General features: G+C 33.2%; 2 protein-coding genes across 6 annotated transcripts; one reads left to right on the top strand and one right to left on the bottom strand.

The window, feature by feature from the left end:
- On the bottom strand, positions 6,948–8,830 carry LOC104742217 (THO complex subunit 5A). Its single transcript, XM_010463191.2, has 4 exons — positions 8,334–8,830; positions 7,848–8,184; positions 7,456–7,757; positions 6,948–7,366 (listed from the first exon to the last, which is right to left on the bottom strand). Exons 1-4 carry the CDS (start codon positions 8,805–8,807, stop codon positions 7,121–7,123), a joined length of 1,359 nt encoding a protein of 452 aa, XP_010461493.1. The 5' UTR covers positions 8,808–8,830; the 3' UTR covers positions 6,948–7,120.
- LOC104742216 (trimethylguanosine synthase-like) lies at positions 9,486–12,915 on the top strand. 5 transcript variants are annotated; one of them, XM_010463189.2, is made up of 12 exons: positions 9,486–9,564; positions 9,725–9,779; positions 9,852–9,894; positions 9,993–10,072; positions 10,167–10,613; positions 10,713–10,843; positions 11,074–11,240; positions 11,332–11,563; positions 11,773–11,908; positions 11,980–12,074; positions 12,180–12,303; positions 12,536–12,675. In XM_010463189.2, exons 4-12 carry the CDS (start codon positions 10,010–10,012, stop codon positions 12,605–12,607), a joined length of 1,467 nt encoding a protein of 488 aa, XP_010461491.1. In that variant the 5' UTR covers positions 9,486–9,564; positions 9,725–9,779; positions 9,852–9,894; positions 9,993–10,009; the 3' UTR covers positions 12,608–12,675. The 5 variants fall into 5 exon arrangements, with proteins under 5 accessions (XP_010461491.1, XP_010461489.1, XP_010461488.1 ...); XM_010463186.2 differs by having other exon boundaries at positions 9,502–9,619; XM_010463187.2 differs by having other exon boundaries at positions 9,725–9,894.

Genomic DNA, 15,799 nt, shown 5'->3' with positions numbered 1-15,799 from the left:
CTCTCGCACCCAAAGCGAGAATCATACCACTAGACCAAATGCCCTCTTGCGACACAACTTAGGTTAAACATTGAAGATCACCATATTTGGTCATATTGTGGTCACTTGCTCTTATTTGGTCATATGTGGCTATATTCATTCATGTTGTTAAAAAACATTGTTGAAATAATATTTATAAATAATGACAAACCAGGCATTACATGTTTACATCCAATGACTCTGTCTGGCCATTTAAAACATATAGTTTTGGAAAAAGTCAATGGGGCATTCCGAGAATCGAACTTGGGACCTCTCGCACCCAAAGCGAGAATCATACTACTAGACCAAATGCCCTATTGCTAAGAACTTTGGTTTAAACATTGAAGACCACCATATGTGTGTGGTCATAATGTGGTTTGGTGCTCTAAGTTGACTTTTACTTAATAAGTTAGTCTTGATAGTAAAATGCACTAAAGAACATGTTATTCCATGATAGTTCTTATACCTAATTTTAAAATCAGACATCCAAAAAGTCAACGGGGCATTCCGAGAATCAAACTCGGGATCTCTCGCACCCAAAGCAAGAATCATACCACTAGACCAAATGCCCTCTTGCTACACAACTTAGGTTAAACATTGAAGATCACCATATTTGGTCATATTGTGGTCAGTTGCTCTTATTTAGTCATATGTGGCTATATTCATTCATGTTGTTAAAAAACATTGTTGAAATAATGATTATGAATAATGACAAACTAGGCATCACATGTTTACATCCAATGACTCTACCTGGCCATATAAAACATAGTGTTTTTGAAAAAGCCAATGGGGCATTCCGAGAATCGAACTCGGGACCTCTCGCACCCAAAGCGAGAATCATACCACTAGACCAAATGCCCTATTGCTAAGAACTTTGGTTTAAATATTGAAGGCCACCATATGTTTGTGGTCATATTATGGTTTAATGCTCTAAGTTGACTTTTACTTAATAAGTTAGTCTTGATAGGAAAATGCACTAACGAACATGTTGTTCCATGACAGTTCTTATACCTATTTTTTAAATTAGACATCCAAAAAGTCAATGGGGCATTCCGAGAATCGAACTCGGGACCTCTCGCACCCAAAGCGAGAATCATACCACTAGACCAAATGCCCTCTTGCTACAGAACTTAGGTTAAATATTGAATATCACCATATTTGGTCATATTGTGGTCACTTGCTCTTATTTGGTCTTATGTGGCTATATTCATTGATGTTGTTAAAAAAACATTGTTGAAATAATGATTATGAATAATGACAAACTAGGCATCACATGTTTACATCCAATGACTTTGCCTGCCCATTTGAAACATATAGTTTTAGAAAAAGTCAATGGGGCATTCCGAGAATCGAACTCGGGACCTCTCGCACCCAAAGCGAGAATCATACCACTAGACCAAATGCCCTATTGCTAAGCACTTTGGTTGAAACATTGAAGGCCACCATATGTATTTGTTCATATTGTTGTCTTGTGCTCTAAGTTGACTTTTAATTGATAAGTTAATCTTGATAGGATGATCCAAGATCTATATTTTGTGAGATCTCTTTCAATTCAGTAGAATGGTATGATCTTTGAATGTGTATTACTGGTTTGCAATGTACTTTCGTTAGTAATAGACCAGAAATATTTTGATCTGCAAAAAATCATTAGAAGTGGATAGTCTTCTCATCCTACATTTATAATTAGTGTTATATCAATCAATTGAAAACCCTCCCGTAATTCAATTCATTATAATCTCTTTTATCTTAACGTTATAGTCTTGATCATGCCACTATGACTATACCAAGTTCTTGGTTATTGATGACTCTAAACAATACATGCATAGTTTTGGTGAATGTTTATGTAAGATTAACTTTGTTGAAATGCTGAATGTGATCTGAGACAAATCAGGCACTAATGACAGATATATATATAAATATATATATATATATATATAAATATATATATATATATATATATATATATATATATATATATATACTAGATAAGGACTCACCCAATGTGCGGATTTAAAATTTTGAAAAAAAATTAAATTTAATAAAAATATATTAACTTTTATTTTACATTATTTATAAAAAAAATTTCTATAACACACTGATTTATAAAAGTGAAATTTCTATAAAAATTTCTATAATAGAAACTATGTTTGTTACCATTAAAAATATATTTTTTTTTACATCCAGGTATACTGTATGTTACAAATATATTATTTACCACCACATAGAAAATGTCTATATAAACAAATTAAGCCAAATATTATATGTCTCTTTACTTTCACTTTTACATAGTTTCTTTAATCACTAAAATTGTTGGCTCAAAAAATATTTTGAATAAAAAATAAATTACATCACAATAGTGTATGACTAACCATCGAGAGAACCTTGGTTCTGCCCTCTTCCACCATGGAGAAAACTTTCGCTATGCCTTCCTCCCTTGGGGAGATAACCTTACGTCCAACCTCCCCACTTTCCTCCCTTGGGGAGATAATCTTGCGTCCAACCTCCTCCACCATACAGAGAATCTCTTCCACCATAGAGAGAATCTTGGCTCTGCCCTCCCCTGTGTCGAGAGAACATGTTTACGTCTTTTAGCTATCTTAAAGTGGCTTGCTCCAACAACCAAAGAAACTAAAGACCCTTTTCCAACATCACAAAATCTTTGATAGTAGCTAATATTAAATTTCTCAATGTATTCATGCAAGTTTCTTTGACACACCATGATGTAGGTTCGGACTCTAAGCTCCTATAGATCTATCAACAATGATTAATGTTTTTCCAATCTATCTATGTTTGTTGTAAGCTTGTGTTTGATTAGCCTATTTTATCCAACCATTAGGTTGATGACCTTCTCCTCTTTATCTCCTTTTGAGATTGAACGAATGATAACAATTATGTTTGCACAAAAAAAAAGGTTTATGACCAACCAATCAAGGTTGAGAAATTATAAGAAAATTAATTTGATATAATCAAAGAAATAATAGAAAATTATAAGCATGGTAATATATGAATCTCAAATAATTCAAAAATGAAAATATAAATTAAATAAAACAATCTAAAACTACTACTATAAATTTTAAATACAGTATTAGAAAAAGAAGATGCAAATATTAATCTTCATTTGTTTGGGTCAACATATTAATCTTACCTATTCCAAACTGAAAAAGGAGAAAGTAGTAGTATATTTTGGTTTTAAAAAATAAGGAAATTTTGTCTTCCCATTTAAAAAAGGGAGATTCTCAAAAATAGCACCAAAATAATTTTATTTCCAAACTTAGCACAACATCTCTAAAATTCCAAAAATAGCACCAATTAATCTTTCAAAATTAAATCCTAAATTCAAAATACTAAACCCTACCCCTCAAAACTATACCCTAAATTTGAAATTGAGAACCCAAACCTAAAAAAAATTCTAAAAATTAATTTTAAATATTGTAATATGTTAAATAGTGCTATTTTTAGAAATTTATGAAATGTGTGCTATAGTTGTTCATAAAACTTGTTTTAGTGCTATTTTAGGGTATTTCTCTTTAAAAAATTTCACCAATAGAAAAAACTTGAAAGCAATATTTTTGAATAAATTATTTTGTTAGATGAATAATATGAGATGATCTATGTTTATATAGAAGTGTGTATTTTACATTTATTAGAATTAATAATTTTATGTATATTTTCCTTAATCCCTTTTCTATTTTTTTTTGTAGAATTAATAACTTAAAATTAAAATATGTAATTTTTTTTTTATAATTTGAGTTTTATGAATTATATATATATATATATATATATATAATCTCCTTATAATTATTTGAAAAAATTTTGCTTAATTTTTGTAATTTTTTATAATTATCTTTTTATATTATTAATATTGTTTGAAACAATTTTATTGTTTTTGTCGTAATCTTAAATCTCCTATTAAATATTAACTTTTACATATGTCAAAATTTCAGATTAGTAACTTGACACGTGTCAAAATCACGTGTTAGTTTTAACTATCATAGATCAAAATTAAAAACTCACCAGATCGTGATATTTGTCATGATCTAGTGAGTTACTAACTTTGAGAACTAAATTTTACTCCCTCCGTTTCATAATATAGGATGTTTTAGAGAAGATTTTTTGTTTCATAATATAAGATGTTTTCAAGTTTCTATGCTACTTTTAGATTAATTTAATATTTTCTATTATGAAGTCTTGTTTATGATTGGTTAAACTTTTTTAAGTGGTCTTTTCTTAATCTGTGTGCTTTCATCCAAAACATCTTATATTTTGAAACGGATGGAGTATATAATAAGATATATATATATATATATATATATATATATATATATATATATATAAAAATGCAGATCATTAAAAGAAGTTTTAGTTTGCTGGTCGACCTGTTCCTGATTCTCAAATTCCTAAAAAAGTAAGATTCATTGAAATTTACGTGCGATACATTCCATACTTAATTATTCTCTGGTTTGCCTTTCAACACTTGATATCGAAAGCTTTTAAGGAATTAGGGTTTATTTTCATGCTGAAATTTGCGTTAAATACTTGCTGTTTGGTCTATAACCTGACCACTGAAAAAAACAAACACCGAAGGGTAGATTCATCGTTATAACATTTTCAGCAAAAGTTTCCGAAGAAGTCAACAGGGCATTCCTAAAATTGAACTCAGGACCTCTCGCACCCTAAGCGAGAATCATACCACTAGACCAAATGCCCTGTTATAGTGCAATCTAGTTAAATCGTTGAATAGTTTGGTCATATTTTTTATTTCGTTCTCTTAGTCGACTTTAACTATATAAATAGTTTAGTAGGCTATTCCGGGACCTAATCTGTGTGACCTTTTCTTAACTGAAATGTAAATGAAATGATCATTAGCATTTTCGGTAGAAAATAGATATCTCGTTTGTATTGTAGTCTGTAAAATAGATATCTAGTTTGTATGGTACTCTGTAATTATACTTCAGTTAGATATTTGTCCAACTGGTCAAACCTCTTCCAGCACAAACCAATCAGAAGAGGAAAAGTTTGCTCGTCCAGTCGTCCTACATGTAAACCTCTCGCACCCAAAGCGAGAATCATACCACTAGACCAAATGCCCTGTTGTTTATGTACACAACTGAAGCACTATAAGCGTGAAGTTAGAATCTACTGTTCGAGTTAATGCATGATTTTTGGTTCTGTTGAATCTGGAGTATGAGTGTAGCATGATTCTTGATTGATGATGTAAGTCTGAAGTATGCTAGGTGTTTCTCTGCTGAATCTAAGACAATATCTAGTTTATTAGTCTCTCAATGAAACTCGGTAGGAGTTGTTCATGCTGTAGAATCATGCATCTACCTTTGCTCTTATTTTACGATCTATGCCAAATGTTCACTGTTGTATGTGAATCTGTCTATTCCTTTTTATGAAGTGAGAGAGAGAGAGAGAGGTCCTTTTCTGGAGAGTGTTTTTTCTCATCTGTCCTTGGTTCTCTAATGCAGCATCTATGTAGTGTAGTTTCTGTGATAAGAGTCTTTCAGGACAAAAAAGCATTCAAATTCAATATAAACACCAAATCCTACTGAAGTGGAAGATGCGTTTTTATGTACCCTTGGATATGTTCTCTCATTTCCTTCTCAAAGGTACTTCTGTTGAAATTTTGTTTTAATTCCCTTTGAAGAACACATCAGTGCTTGAAACGTTTTGTCCAGGATGAGAACTAGATTCTTCAGGAGGGTGAAAAGTATTTGAATTACTTTTTAACTAGAGATCAGGAAATAAGAATTATTAGTTATCACATTATAGCTACCAAAATCTTGATCAGAGCCGCATCTGTAACTTAGTAGACTAAATGCCCTGTTGTTATGTCCTTTTAGTTTTATGCATGCATCTTCCTTTTAGTAAACGTCCTAGTGAATTGAATTTATATGTTTTCCCAACCATATACTGGAATGTACCCAAATGACCTGAGGTGGCTCAGAGATTAAAGTTGTTCATCAAAAAAGTTCTAGTGACTTTATTTATCTTGTTGGCAAGTCGAAAAGTGATTGATGCTACCAAAATGTTAAAATTTAATAAATTTATTAGATCTGACAATTACTGTGACCAAACTGTTGAATTGTACATCTGGAAGTCTAATGTTTTGAAACGAATACGAAAAAGTAGTACTCAAGTTTCATAAACTTTTGCATTGTGCTTGTTTTGGTTTGTAGGCTTACACTGTGGAGCTTGTAGCTGAAGTTGCACAATTAAAGAGAAGAAGAGTTAAAAAGGAGGCAGGTAATCACCGACCCAAAGCCACATATGCTATTATGCTACATACAAATCTTTTAGTTTCTCATTGTATGTATGTCTTTGGTGTTACATACAAAAATGGAAGTGCAATAGTATTTTAATTCCATTTTACACTATTTTGCTTACCATATGAGACTTATTCGGCTTATGCAAGTTAAACCCACCATAGTTCCTACAGGTTGCTAGCGATCCCAGTGAGGATATGTTGGGTTTGAGATTTGCTTGCTAATGGACAAAGAATGATTTCATAGAGCCATGATTTAAACTTTTTTTGACACCAAAACCCCTTTTACCAATCTCTAAAACACTTTGTTTGACACCAAACTGCATATATTATAGCTGAGACAACTGTCTTATATCACCACTCTCTGCGTCAAAGTTGAAAGCTTTATTTGGTGGATAAACAACAGATGGAGATGAGGAATCTTTTCAAGGGAACCCCCAGGAAAAAAAGCTATGGAGGAAACACTCAGGACCTTAGTGAAATCAATGGGTAATTAAGTTCTTGTGGTCATACTTAGCTTAGGTGTTGAGTTGAGCTCTCATTTTTAAGATTGTAACCTCTCTCTATACATACACAAGACCATCAAGAATCTCTTCACTTTGTAATTGCTATACTTAATTAGATTCAGAGGTCGGTCTTTGTTAATTAATATAATGCCGCATATATAATTCTGTTTATTTCTTCTCGTTGCCTCATTATAACATAACAATGTGTGAATAGTTTACAAATACCAAGAAAGTCTTCAAATTCAGATACAAGAACTAACTGACTTACAGATATGAAGAACTTCTACTACTGTCAAAAGATGGGGAAAAACATACCGAGTGGGGTGACTCAGACAAGAGTTAGCTTAGCCTTTTTCTGGGACCGTATTCTTTGCAGAACGGTTTGCACATTGCGGTGATCAGACGCAGAAGCATAGTCTATAGCTGTATCACTAGTTTGAGTATCCTTGTCAGTAAACAATGGTGACATCTCAGGTAAAATCTCAATCCCCGCCAAATGTTGTGCCCACTTATATGGCCTCGAAGTTCTGCTCTCATCAAATAAATGATCATCGCCAAGAATGAGCTTTGCTGACTGAACAAACCAACAAAAGAAAGTAAGTATCAATGCTTTTAAGAAAATTGTTGTTATAAATGGATGTAAAGTGATAAAAAGGTATGCACCTGATGAGGAGGCTCAAGACCTGCATCTTCTGGAAATAAGTTACATAGTATACTTTTCTCAAGTTCATCCTGAGACTCTTCAATGCCAACACATACAACGTTCAACTTCAACAAGTACTCAAACTTGAGCACGACAGGTCTATTGGATTTCGGATCTGGAATCTCAACATCATATACGTGAAGGACAACTTTAAGAGGATGAATTTGATATAGTCCTCCCTCGTCAGAACCCTCTTTCTTGGATCGTTTCCTTTGCCTTTTTCCATCATCATCTTCACCATTATCCTCCAATCTTAGACTCTCTGTAGTATTGAACATACATGGCATTTTCAAGAACGGAAAAGGGCTACATTTACATTACTATTTCAACAAAACGTTTCACTATTGCTAACCTGAGTTCTGTTCTGCCTGCTGGCGGGCATAAGTTTGAGCATCCTTAAGGCTCCCAGATACCTCGAGATCTATATTCTCTTCAAAAGCTTCCTTTCGTGCCATGAACTGCGAATATATAACATAAAGCGGCGGAGGAAGAAGCTCAGCTAAATTATGACACTTCAGCTTCTTTGGATTCGGCAAACTCAGTTGGCTCTGTACTGGCAAAGATGCTTTCTTTAAAGATTTGAGATGCACTGGAAGACTTGACAGAAACTTGTTACGCTCTGCATTACTTTCCAGCAAACTCTTCTTATGTTGTTCCAACCTCGCTCTAAGCTTGCATAGTTCTTTCCTCTGTGTGCATAACAAGCTTAACCACTCAAATCACATTTGAACCACAAAAACTCCTAATAACATGAACTTGGTCCAACAGTTCGAGCCTAAACATATTCAATCACATAAGCTTCTACAAGAATCTTAAACTGAGTCTCTTAATTAATTACCTGATGAAGCTCAAAATTGAGTCTTTTAAGCATCAAATCATGAAAAGTATCATTTGAAAGAGTTTGAGACTTGATTGCTTCAGGAGCTTCACTGAAGAACTCTTGTTCAGATATGAGATCGATGTTGGGATACCTAGATTTGAAATCTCTGCTAGCTTTATTAGCTTTGAGGTAATGACTCTTCTCATACATGAGATTGTGAAGCTCCAACGTCGTGAAATCCACCGGAGATTTTGCTAAATCCGTCTCAGTTTTCGCTTTCTCTTCCTCTACAAGAATCGCGCGATTCGCTTGTCGCAGATTGATGAAATTGAGAAACATCTGAGTGAGGAGTTCTCGATTCTCGGTTTTGGGGTTTCCTTGTTGCTTGATTGAGAGCATCTTCTCGACGATGGCCTCGATGTAGGCTTTGGTCTCTTGAAGTAGCTCTACCGGTGATTTCTCCGCCGTGTTGTTCGCCATCTCCGATTGCATTATTCCTTTCTGCTAGCTCGGGCGAGAGGGTTTTGAGTTTTTTTTAAAGGAAAAATTAAAACTGTTTGTTTCTAATTAAGCCGGTTTGGTTTGGTTGGACATTTTGGTATTTCAATGTTCGGTTTGGAAAATTTGACAAATACTAATAAAATTGAAGTTTAGTTCGGTTTGTAAAGGAAAAATTTCGGTTTAATTTGGTACAAATAAAACTAAATAGTTATTAATTAGTTTCGGTTAATTTGAAACTGTTTGGTTTGTTTGGTAAATTTTTAATTTTGGTTATTTTTGTTTGTTAGGTAAGGTTAGTTCGAGACCGAACATATTTGAACGGTTATTTTTGATAAATTTATGCTGAAATTGGAATAGAAACCAAATGTGGTTAAGTTTGTTATTTAAATATTTTGGCTTCATTTCGTATATTATATTCCCATATTTTGGATCAAAATTTAAATAATATTTCGATAATCTCGGTTTGGTATTTCCGAACCGGACGAAATCGAACCATTAATAAAAAAAATGTATGGTTCTTTACTTCTTTTTGCCGGCTAGCTTCATCTAATTAACCAAACTAGACAAATTTCGGTTTAGTTCAGTTACGTATGTTTCATAAAAGTAACATTAAATTACCAAACCACGAAAACGCGTCGTTTTAAATGGCAAATATAAGAAGAGAGGTGTCTGGGTGTAAGGAGGTTTTGGTTGATTCGTATTCCTGAGAGAATGGGAAAGGTCAGAGGCGAAGTAGAAGAAGAAGAAGGTGAAGCTATTGTAGCTCTGGGCTCTCTCTTCAAGCTTACTCAAATCCATCTATGGTTATAAGTCTTGATTTTTATAAGAGGATTTAGCTCTTTCGTTGAGTTTTCAGCTGTTTCTTTTTTGTTCTCGTCTGATTCTCTTCTGCCTGTTTCAATACTCAGGGACGATGGGTCTACAAATACTCATTTAGTTCCTCTCTTCCATGAACACAGTGGTGTAAGTGTTCTTTATATAGTTGAATTTGTCTTATGCTTCTGTGAATTTTGGGTTCAAATTTTGGTAATGCAGATACCCCTAAACAAGAGTGTTGATGATACTTCTGGAATTGCGAGTATGTCTTACCTTTTAAGTTATCTGTAAAGTTTTGGTTTTTATTTATGGTGGTTAAAGATCTTTAAAAGTTGTTGAATTTGAAATTTTTGTTTGAAGATATTAGGTCTGAGGAGATGGGATTGATGAAAGAGATGACTGCTATGGGTCTTCCGGTTTCCTTCCGAACAAATAAGGAGGTACCTTTTGATTTCACTTATCAAAATTCATTGGTTTTTAGTTAGTTTGGCATGAATCATGCCGCATGATCTGAGAATTCAACAATTTATACAGTGGAAAAACAGAACAAGAGGCTACCAAAAGAAAGGGCTCAAGGTTCAAATAAACGACGAGGCTAATGTTCTTTTCGTAGAAGAAGACAACAAGGATGTAGCATCCACTATAAATTTGGTTTCTGATTTGAAGACTTCTGATTATGCTATTGGTGATGATGAGGACGTTCACAAACTGTGTGTAGAAGATGATTGTGTTCAAAGTACCACAGTCGGAAAAGAAAATCATGATGTTGTTGTAGAAAGCTGTGTCTTGGGAAATGAAGATGGAGAGTCTCAGGGTGATAACCATGAATCTAATGAATGGAAAGTCTACTGGGATTCTTTCTATGGACGGAGTTATTTTTACAATGTTAAGACACAAGAGTCCACATGGGAGCCGCCACTTGGGATCGAGCATCTAGCTTATAGCAACGAAAGCCACAACTTGACTGAATTGGCTATAGAGGTGATTGAGATGGATGCCTGCCTTTTTTATCTTTCTTGTAAACTCTCAGGAGATTTTGTTCATTTACTTTTGATTAATTCTTTTCTTTTTGGTGTTAAGACAACAGAGAATCAACATGATTCCCTGTTTGGAACTGGACCTGCCGATAAAGTTGATGCTGAAAAACCTGATGATCTTGGTGGAGTTTGTCAGAGTCAATGTGAAACAGAAGCCCTAGCCGAAGTTAACAGGTATTACAATTCAATATAGTGTGGTCTTTCTTCCTGCTGGTTTTATCATGGCATTATGTTCCTGGACTGAACTTAGTTGAACTGAGATTTTTACTAGGGAATAAACAACCATACTTTCTTTCATATCTTTTAGTATTAGCTATTGAGCATTGCAATGTTGATTTAATTAGTGTCTATGATGGTCTGTTGTTTCTTTAACAACAGCCTTCTAACATTTTTCTTGTTTTCAGTTTGGCTGATACATACCAAGAAACTTCTGTTGGAAGTCAACCTTTTGATATTACTACTCTTGATGAAGAGGGAAACGGTGCATCTGTTGTTGTCAATACCGTTAGGAAGGCTAAGAAGGAGTCCAGAAGATCTCGAGCCAGAAAGAAATTACTCGATTCGTACACAGGTTTGCAATACCTATTGCATACATGTAGCTTTGAATTTTCATAGCTGCAGTTGGTCTGTTGTTGAAATCTTTTGGATTCTTCTGTGAGCAGGGACTGGAATGAAAGGTGTTCTTGAAGAATACTCTGCAATCCTTGGCAAGTATTGGTGCCAAAGATACCTCCTCTTCTCCAGATTTGATGAAGGCATCAAAATGGACGAGGAAGGATGGTTTTCTGTCACTCCTGAACTTATAGCTAAGCATCATGCCGCACGTTGTAATGAAGGCATAGTCATTGACTGTTTTACAGGAGTTGGTGGAAATGCTATTCAGTTTGCATCAAGGTGATTGAACATACACTCTTTATACTCAAGTTTTTACATTTTTTAGTATATACTTTTGGCAGTTCTTAGTCACTCAATCATTGCTAGATTTCCTCACGATAGCAGGATTTAAATCGAAGTAAGATTTCTCCACCAACTGGTGGAAGTAAGGTTTTGAACATTTTGGGCAATTTTCTTGTCTAATTTTCTGCTATGTTGTCCCTTTTTAGGAGTCACTATGTGATTGCAGTTGATTTGGATCCAAAGAAACTTGATTTAGCGCAGCATAATGCTGCCATATATGGTGTTGCTGATAAAATCGACTTTGTGAAGGGAGACTTCTTTGACTTGGCACATAACTTGAAGGTCTTTTTCTTCAACTCGTCTTATATATTTTGGTTTTCGTGTAGCCATTAGTATAAAATTTTATTTTACAGGCAGGCACTGTATTCCTATCGCCTCCCTGGGGAGGTCCTGATTATCTTAAAGCAAGTACGTATGACATGAAGACAATGTTGAGACCTCGTGATGGGTATATCTCTTGTGCTGATTATTTATTATGTGATTCAGAGTTTTTGAGCTCTTTAATCTCTTTAGATGATAAGAAATATTGACTCACTGTCCCTGAATGATGCAGAGACGCTCTATTTAAGGCGGCCATGAACATTGCGTCAACAGTCATTATGTTTCTTCCAAGAAATGTTGATATTAACCAATTGGCAGAACTAGCCTTATCAACATCTCCTCCATGGTCACTGGAGGCAAGTGTTTTTTTTTCTTATCACTTTCCTAGTTGGTCGATTATATTTATGAGCATATTGTTTGGAATTTAAAAAGACGTTCCAAGAATTTGGATAGATTCTGATGCTTATTCATGATGATTAAAAACTGATGATTTGTCATCATGTTGCATTGGTGAAAACTGTATGGTATTTGATATTTATATTGGAAACAAACTCCATTTGTCTAACAGGCAAGCACCAATGTTTTCAGGTGGAAAAGAACTACGTAAATGGGAAGCTGAAGGCGATAACAGCATATTACGTCAGACAAAATAGTTCTTAGAACTTATAAGAAGACAGCGGTTTCTTCTCACAAATTCGATGCAGGAAGGCCACAAAGGGCGAAAGGTACCTTGCAATCTGCATTTGTGTCAGCTTGTTGAATCCAAGTAGATGAAAAGTGTTGTGATCATAAGTTATGCGTTTGTATGTAAAAAATGTGTTTTGCCAACTCTGGGTTTAAGCCCATTCGATATAAAACTCTGATTCAGAAATTTTGTGTTATGCAATCAATCATTGCTTCAAACTGTGAATTGAAAATGAAACTTGTGTAAGAAAACGAAGTGAGACAGAAGTGTTTCTAATTTTCTATATTGTTGCCCACACTCTATATCTCCAGTCACTTTTTCGGGATCATGTGCAACAGCATCGTACTGTTGAATCTTATCCTCTGTTTGGCCAAGCAAACAGAACACGATGAGAAGCAATATACAGCCAAAAAATGTACATTTGTCCGAATTAGAAAATTAGAACATTTAGTGATGTTTTAGCCATATTCTACAAGCAACAGCCATATTCGAAAAACATCACTAAATGTCTCATGTTTCTGGCCCAGCTTATACAAAATTTCTCACTCACATACATATTTGCTTCTTCCTTCAATGCTGAGTTAGTTCGGTAAGTTTCATGGTAACTTCTCTTATTCTTGCATATAAATAGAGATTGCAAGACAACAACGTGTGTGATGTGGATGCGTGATTTTATAAAAGTTTGGAAATATATTTTACTTCACACAATTTTGTAAAAGACACCATAAAACTGAGAATGGAACCATACAGAAGATCATTAGTATTGGAAATTTTGAATAATTTGCTAGACAATTTGTTTTTGATAAAAAGACAGGCAAATCACATTTAATTTTTTTTATCAATCGTCATAAATAATTAAATTAAATTAAATTAATTAAATAAGTATTTAAATCAAACCAACATACTTTAACTATTTCACGTTGACGGATATTACTGTTCCGTCATCTTTCGTGGTGGTAGAAACAAGAAAGTTAGTTTTAAGGTTTAAAGTGTTAGTAAAATCATTTTAAAGGTTTATAGTGTTAGTGAAATTCTCTTGAGTTTTAAAGTACTACCGAGTGACATTTTGAAGGTTTAAAACGTGATTTTCCCAAATAATTTGTATCCAATACACATATTAACATCTATTCGTTGGGAAGTTGAGAAGACATTATAATTTGTTTGTTGAAAAATTAAATGATTATTTACTTAGTTACCATTAGTAAATGGCAAAAAAGTACTAGAAAAGTAGAAAAGGTTTGAAATGATATTTATGAGGTGATTCTGTTTTTTTTTAATAATTTCTTTTATTATGTTTTTAAAAGTATAAAATTATTTCAAATATATATAGGGCATTATGATAATATATTTCACGTTTCTATGCTTTAAAAATAAATTAGTTTTATTATTTTTTGTTGACATAACAAGATGAGATTAGATAGTGATATTGTACAAACCCACGCTGTACAGCGGGAAATATTTACGTAAATTGATTTGTTTGTTACAAAATAATAGTAAAAAATTATTAATTCTATACAGTTAAAAAAATTATATGTTAATTTACTTAATTTCATACTCGTTAATATTTCATGTAGTTGGTACTATTTTGGTTTGGTGTAATATCAAATTCATTAATTATAAATTCGGTAAAGTCTAAAAAAAAACTCAACAAAACATGTATTGACCTTTGATCTGGTATTACAAATTGATGTGATCGTGTTTAGAGATCTTAATATACCAAATTTACAATAGTGACTTGTGTTAATATTAACACCATTGCAGTTATTGATATAACATGTTAGTATATATTAACTTTATATGTGAAAATTACACTTAGATTATGTATATGTATATTGTCAACATTATACACTTAGTATTGTTTTTTTTGTCAACCATTGGGCCACAACTGACCGACCCATTAGCCAAATCCCTACATTCGTAGGGAGCGGGACTCGATCACGGGTGTGATGGTGCCTTGTGCATTAAGGACTTACCACTGGCCACTGCACTAAGGTCACTTCACCACTTAGTATTGTTTATATAGTGAATATTGTGTATAAAAAATAAGTTTTAGCCAGTTAAATAGTTTTTTTGTCAACCATTGGGCCACAACTGGCCGACCCATTAGCCAAATCCCTACATTCGTAGAGAGCGGGACTCGATCACGGGTGTGATGGTGCCTTGTGCATTAAGGACTTACCACTGGCCACTGCACTAATGTCACTTCACCACTTAGTATTGTTTATATAGTGAATATTGTGTATAAAAAATAAGTTTTAGCCAGTTAAATAGTTTGTTATTTTTTTTATTTTTTTTTCAACCTAACTATAATTAATTAAAACAAAACTCCTAAGTTGGTTGCCCAAACAGGAGGAAGTTGTTTACAAAAATGGTACTCGACAATAACTTTCTAGAAGAACGAGCTAAACAATCAGCCTTCCCATTGGACTCGCGATGGTGCAAGACCCGGAGGAGTAGTCGGCTTTCTCTATGCTCCTTAATGAGTTCTAGGCTCTTCGTGCTTTCTTCGCGATGGTGCAAGACCCGAAAGAGTGGCCGGCTTTCTCTACGCTCTTTGATGACTTCCAGGCTCTTCGTGCTTTCTTGATGAGCTAAACAATAGTTTGTTATTTTTTTCTAAAATTTCTGAAACAATAAATAGATTCTGTTAATAATTTCAATAAATACTTTCAAAAATATTGTTCTATTATCTTGTAAACAAATATAAACTTTTAATTTGTTAGTTATTAAATTAATTAAAATGCAATAGCATTTTTCCTAATATGCCACATCAAGGCTGGTCAAAGTTCTAACAACATTGATATTTTTAAAATATAAGCAATGTTGTATCTTAGTTTTAAAATATATTTGTCATTATTAAACGATTTAGATATGCAAATATTTAATGTAAGTTTTATAAATAAAATTAAGTTTATAATTGTTCTAAATAGTCTCTTATTGTTTCCTAAGATTTATGAAATAATATATAGAATTTTCTAAATAATTTTATTAAAAAATTTCAAAATAATGTTTTATTATTTTATAAACTAATATAATTTTTTTTGGTTAGTTATTAAATTAATTGAAATGTAATGACATTTTTTTGTAATATGTCATATGATAGTAGGGTTAAATTTTATCAACATTGCTTAAATAAGTATATATAGATTATTATTTTTAAAAACTAA

Source organism: Camelina sativa, chromosome 14 (genome assembly GCF_000633955.1).
Source record: "Camelina sativa cultivar DH55 chromosome 14, Cs, whole genome shotgun sequence".
Taxonomy (NCBI): domain Eukaryota; kingdom Viridiplantae; phylum Streptophyta; class Magnoliopsida; order Brassicales; family Brassicaceae; genus Camelina; species Camelina sativa.
The sequence above is the reverse complement of the archived record's forward strand: the minus strand, read 5'-3'. Positions and strand labels throughout refer to the sequence as shown.